Here is a 6068-nt window from a genome sequence, read left to right as displayed (position 1 = left end):
TCCGTTTTGCTATTTGGAACTTGTCTGCAAAATTTAGTGTCATTTGGAGTTGGATTGGAAGGATTCGGACGCTTGGTTGCAATTCTAAAGGTTGTTGAGTTTTCCTTTGAAATTCATGAGTTTTGATGTCCGATTCGTAGTTTTAGGTGTTATTTTTGCATTTTGATCGTGCGAGCGAATTCATATGATGTTGTTAGACTTATGTGGATATTTGGTTTGGAACCCCGAGGACTCGGGTGAGTTTCAGACGCGTTTCGGAATAGATTGAGAGGCATAGGAGCCCGTTATTGAACCTAGGCATACTCCACAAGGGGAAAGCAAGTTTGTGGTCAACCTTATGTACCAAACGACCCCTTATTGTATATAGTCAAGGTATATAAGTTTTGTCTTTGGCCATAAAAATATGTGGTTTTAACACCATTCCTCACAGTTCCTCCTTTTATCTTCTTTTTGCAATCAATTTTGTCCCTTGGGCCTTAAAGGGCTTGACTAAATTACAAAGGTATCTACAAAAGAAACAAAAAGTTTACACTAATGCTAATGCTATATATAACAAAGAAATGGTGTTCAAAGTGGTGATGAAATTCAGAAGAAGAATATTCCAGACATTAGCTAGTATTGACAATTCTGATGAACAACAATCAAGAAATCAGAAAATTATTACGGTGGACAAAAAGGGAATATGCATCCCTTGATGCTACAAGCCTTTAACTAACTTAGAAATGATACCAAATCCCAACAAATTAGTTCTGTGTATGCAAAACCATTCTCAGCTTCTTTTTTCAAATCGTTTAGAATAGAAGATAGTAATAAGGAGGATCACTTCATCCTTGGCATTGCATTAGTTGACATCGTAATCTCTTGACATCCGAGTGTTTCAGAGGCTTTAGCATGAACATCTGAGCTCCTTCTTCTAAGCATCTATTCATTTCAGAAAATGTATTTGTTTCGATTAGTAACAGATAACAGAGTTCAAAATTTCAATATTTTGAGACTAGCAATTGATAAACTTACTGATCAATTCGAGTTGGAATGTTCTCAGATGACATAATCACAACTGGTACATCCTTCAAAATCGACGATTCCTGCTTGCATTTCAAGTAATTAATTTGTGCCAAAAATACCTCTTAACCGGAAACAAAAAAAAATGAAGACTACCTTGATTTTCTTAAGCAGCTCATAACCAGTCATTCCTGGCATGCAGTAATCTGTTATTATCATATTAACCTGTGAATCCTGCAGAAATTATAAGGAAATATAAATATAAATATTATTACTAACATCCCTTGAAATAAGAAAGAAATCAAAAATTACATTGCCATTTATAGAATGCTCCTGATCAGCTCCCAAACCCAAGTACTCCAAGGCCCTCAGACCATTTTCTGCAGTAGTCACTGAAGCAAAGTACAAACAATTTTTAGAAACTAAAGATTCATTATATTCATCTTATTAATCAATCATCTTAATTACAGTTTTGATATAATGGTCATATTTAAGAACCCATGTTTAGAGCAAAACAATTCAAAGATTCTTTTTCCAATTTAATCATATCCGATATCTAGTACTTACTGGCCCGACTATTATGATTCGCACTGAAAAAAATACTTGCATATTCAGTTAGTACCGATGAATTGAAGTAGATAAAATTATGTTTACTAGGTACAGATGAATCAACTCGAGGCATGGTATTAATTTCTGGCCATACTGAGCTAGTTAGGACCCTTATTCTTGTGCTACATCCAGTATTTATGATCATAAAATATTTTATCCAGGAGCATTTTCCTATTTCTGGGAAAAGGAAAATAATGAGAATGACATAAGTTTGAGTCTAAAAGTCCACATCAAAGGATTCGGAAAGATATATGTGATCACGTATTCATAAAGGTTGGCATATCTAAAAGGTTGGCCCAAAAATCTAAATAAGATGGTGTCATTTTACTTTTCATACACGTTACGGTCACCCTTACAACCCCACCCCAAAAAAACTTTCTCAAAAATTTCTTTTTATTTTCTTTAACTGCCGTTCCATCGGAATTAGAAGTCTTCAATTACGTTGCACCTAATACTATTATGTGATAATGATGCAAAACTTAACATATGTAAAGTTGAAAAACTGCTAGCGCTAATCAGGGGCGGATCTTTGTAGAGGAAAGAGGGTGGTACGTCACCCGATCGCTCCGATAGTTTCGTATTGGTATACCATTGATATTTCATGTAAAAAAATATATAATCAAACGTGGCACCTTGAGTAACAAAGTTATGACAGGTGCCACGATCTAAGTGCTTCCTACCAGGCCCAAGACTAGAAAGTGAACTGAATCAATTGAAAAATAGACTGAACTGAACCGAGTCAATTCAAAACTGAGCAAACTAGCCAAATGTACACCTTAATTCAACCTCCTTGACTAGAGGCAAGTTTACATTAAAAACAGTAACACATGTAACCATCAAATCCTGAATTCGCCTCTAATACTAATATTACTAGTACTTTTGCACTCACTGCCAATACACTGAATTCAGAGGGGTGGGGATCTAGATGGAGGAGTTTAATTTTAATAATGCATCGCTTGAGAAACATTCAAGATTTTATATATGGATAGAGAATAAGATAATAAAATTGAAACAAATACTACATTTTTCTTATGTGATAAAGAGAAACTGAAACACATACATTATCCAGTTATTGTAAGTTAACTACAAAATCAAAGGATGCAAGAAAGTGATTACCTTTGCAAGAGGATTTCTTGAGCAATCTCTCAACAAGTTTACGATCAACAAGATTGTCATCCACAGCTAGAACATGGGGTTCCTCTGTTGAAGAAGATGCATAAAAATCCATTCTTTTCTTTTTTTTCCTTTTCACTTGACAATATAAGGATAATAAAAGGAGGTAGAAGAAGATGCAAGAAACAAGAGAAGAATCAAGAATCAAAGTGTAAAGAAAAAGCAATGTGGTTTGTGGGTATTTAAAGGAAAAGAAAGATACTTGGAATTTCTGAAAAAAAAGATTTTGAAGAAGGTACGGGGGAGGGGGGGGGGGGGTAGNCCACCCAATGAAGGTGTTTTGGAAGGACCCCAAACATCAGAGTGTACATAATCCAAAATGCCTTTTGTATTATGGACCGCTCTACCAAATTTAACCCTTGTCTGTTTCCCTTTGACACAATGCTCGCAAAACTATAAGTTGCAAGTCTTTACTCCTTTTAACAATCCTTGATCTGATAGAGTTTTCAAGGATTTTCCTCCAGCATGTCCCAAGTGCATGTGCCATAGCCTGGTTGCTTTTGCCTCTTTGTCGTCACTGGATGTCACTATCGTTGTCCCAATAACTGTACTACCGTGATAGTGGTACATGTTATTGTTCTTCCGATTGGCCTTCATTACCACTAGTGCACCGGAGCATATTCTTATCACTCCATTTTCTGTAATGATTTTGAACCCTTTTGATTCTAGGGCTCCCAAGAGATGAGATTCTTCTTCAAACCCGGTACATATCGAACATCTGTTAATGTTCTGATCATTCCATCATGGTTCCTTAATCATATTGAACCAATGCCATATAAGGTAAGAGGGCTGTTATTCGCTGTGTGGACGACTCCATATTCTCCTTCTTGAGAATCCACGAACCAGTCCCTGTTGGGACACATATTATAGCTACAAGCCGAGTCCATCAACCATATGTCTAATGATGTTGATGACTCTGTTTTAACTAATGAGAAGTCTGAATAATCACAATCAACTACATTTGAATCCATAATGGCCTTTCCATTGTTATGTTTGGCCTTATTCTTCAACTTCGGACAGTCTTTCTTCTAGTGCCCCTTTTCTCGACAAAAAGCACATTCATCTTTGTTGGGTCTAGATCTTGACTTGGATCTTCCCTTCTTTGTCCTCGTTTGATTTTGAGGACGACCCCTCACAACCAGTGCTTCTCCTTCTCCGGCCTTCTGTTTTTCTCCCTTTCTTTGTTCATAGCTGTACAAAGCCGAACAAACTTCTCTGAGAGAAACTTCGTCATTTCCATGGAGTAGAGTAGTTTCAAGGTGCTCGTACTCATCAGGAAGTGATCCCAACAACATCAAGGCCAAGTCACCATCATCAAAAGTTGCATCCATATTTTGCAAATCTGTGACCAACTTATTGAAACTGGTGATATGTTCATTCATTATGGTGCCAGGAACAAAGGTGAAGCGAAACCGTCTTTTTTTATGTACAATTTATTTTGACTGTTTTTCTTAAAAAATTTATCCTCCATTGCTTTCCATAGTTTACTTGCAGAAGTTTCCTTTGTGTATGGATATTTCTGCTCTCTAGCAAGGTAGGATCGAATGGTACCGCAAGCAACACGGTTGATAATTTTTCAATCTTCTTCTCCAATAACATCTGGTTTCCTTTCTTCAATGGCAAGATCTAGCCCTTGTTGAAAAAGGACATCTAGAACCTCGCCTTGCCACATCCCAAAGTGTCCTGACCCGTCAAAAATTTCTACCGCAAATTTCGCATTTGACACAATTCTTGTCATAAGCGAAGATGCCAATGATGATGTATTATTGACACTTGACGTAGATTCTTCATTTTTATTACCTCCCATTTTTGCTACAGATACTATTTATTTGCTGACAGTACAGAACACCACAGTAATTCTTTTCTGATGTGGAAGTTCAGACTATGCTGCAACCACAGAGCATACTAAGATAGAACCTTGACTCTGATACCAATTGTTGCGGAAGCCGAATATATAGAGAGTGATTAAATCACAACTACTATATCTAAAGCTAGCTAATAAATAATAAATGAGACAATAATAAAAGGAACACCAGAAATTAACGAGGTTCGGCAAAATTTGATTTTTGCCTAGTCCTTGGACACAATCAACTCAAACTTTATTTCACTCCAAAAATACAAGTGAAATACTACAAGAGAGAAAGAAGATTCAATAACCTTAGGCGATTTCCAAAAGAAAATAGGTTGCCAAAGAAGGTAAAGTGATGTGAAATGACAACCTTGAGTTTATCTAATTGGGATAGTGTCACGACCCCAAACCCGATCGTGATGGCGCCCAACAATATTGCTAGGCAAGCGAGACCACAATCGTTCCCAAATTAACCGTAAACCTCAAACCGACAATCTAAAGAGATTATAATGGTTTTAGAATAATAATCCAATATTTATAATAGAATAATACTGAGGAAAACACGAAGTCTGATAAAACGCTCCCAAAGACCTGGGGTCACGAGTCTAGAGCCTCTAAAATAATCTGAATAACAATATCTGAACGAAAATACTCAAGTCTGGAAATGTATATATAAATAAAACTGAAATAGGAAGAGTAGTCAGGTCCTGCGAACGTCAAGCAGCTACCTCAACAACTCCTGGAACTCTGGAAACCAACGGCTAGCTCAACTAAGCCTCCGGTGTACCTGAATCTGCACACAAGGTGCAGGGAGTAGGGGTGAGTACTACCGACTCAGTGAGTAATAAGCATATAAAATGTCTGAAGATAAGAAATCCACGAAATGCCACAAAGTAAAGCTAAAACTAACAGTCCAACACCTAACTACGAACTAACAGCAAAACAACTTCAAATATATCAGTCAAGTATAATGTAAAGATGCAATGCAATGCACATGACCGCTACGGCGCGTAGCCCGATCCATTTAACGTCGACGACGCTCACTGGGGGTGTGTACAGACTCCGGAGGGGCTCCTTAAGCCCAAGCGCAATATAATCATACCATTCGCTGCGGCGTGCAGCCCGATCCATACTCAGTCCACAATATGCATATGAGTCACGTAACAGATTCAATTAATTTCCCAATTTCCAATTTATTAAGGAGAATATACTTTAGATATTTAACTTCAGGAAAAGTGACTTAGCATTTCATAATAGTGATTAAACACAGGACTGAGATCAATGATTATACAAAGCATGCTATCACAATGACATTCATCCTCTAATGATGCTACAGATCGGCACAAGGCCCCAAACACGGCAATAAGCCCAGATATATTCAATACAGGGTGCGTATCAGTCGCCAATATAGAAACATTCTTGTTCGGGATGGACT

The 6068-nt window shown here is 37.3% G+C and overlaps 1 protein-coding gene across 1 annotated transcript; it reads right to left on the bottom strand.

Annotated features, from left to right (window-relative positions):
- Positions 1–561: 561 nt before the first annotated feature.
- On the bottom strand, positions 562–3014 carry LOC109237416 (two-component response regulator ARR17-like). The gene is made up of 5 exons (XM_019403721.1): positions 2728–3014; positions 1315–1394; positions 1159–1236; positions 1015–1085; positions 562–921 (listed from the first exon to the last, which is right to left on the bottom strand). The coding sequence occupies exons 1-5, from the start codon at positions 2837–2839 to the stop codon at positions 825–827; spliced, it is 438 nt and encodes a 145-aa protein (XP_019259266.1). The 5' UTR covers positions 2840–3014; the 3' UTR covers positions 562–824.
- Positions 3015–6068: the final 3054 nt, after the last annotated feature.

Source organism: Nicotiana attenuata, unplaced genomic scaffold, assembly GCF_001879085.1.
Source record: "Nicotiana attenuata strain UT unplaced genomic scaffold, NIATTr2, whole genome shotgun sequence".
Lineage (NCBI taxonomy): Eukaryota > Viridiplantae > Streptophyta > Magnoliopsida > Solanales > Solanaceae > Nicotiana > Nicotiana attenuata.
Note: the sequence above shows the minus strand (reverse complement) of the source record. Positions and strands in the feature narration are given on the sequence as shown.

What these genes read in the sequence shown, in the direction of transcription:
- LOC109237416 (XM_019403721.1), bottom strand. Translation starts at nt 2,839, where the DNA reads ATGGATTTTTATGCATCTTCTTCAACAGAGGAACCCCATGTTCTAGCT. An exon ending in CAAGAAATCCTCTTGCAAAG is followed by an intron (nt 1,395 to 2,727) that starts GTAATCACTTTC and finishes ACTTTGCTTCAG; the next exon opens with TGACTACTGCAGAAAATGGT. An exon ending in ATTCCAACTCGAATTGATCA is followed by an intron (nt 922 to 1,014) that starts GTAAGTTTATCA and finishes TGAAATGAATAG; the next exon opens with ATGCTTAGAAGAAGGAGCTC.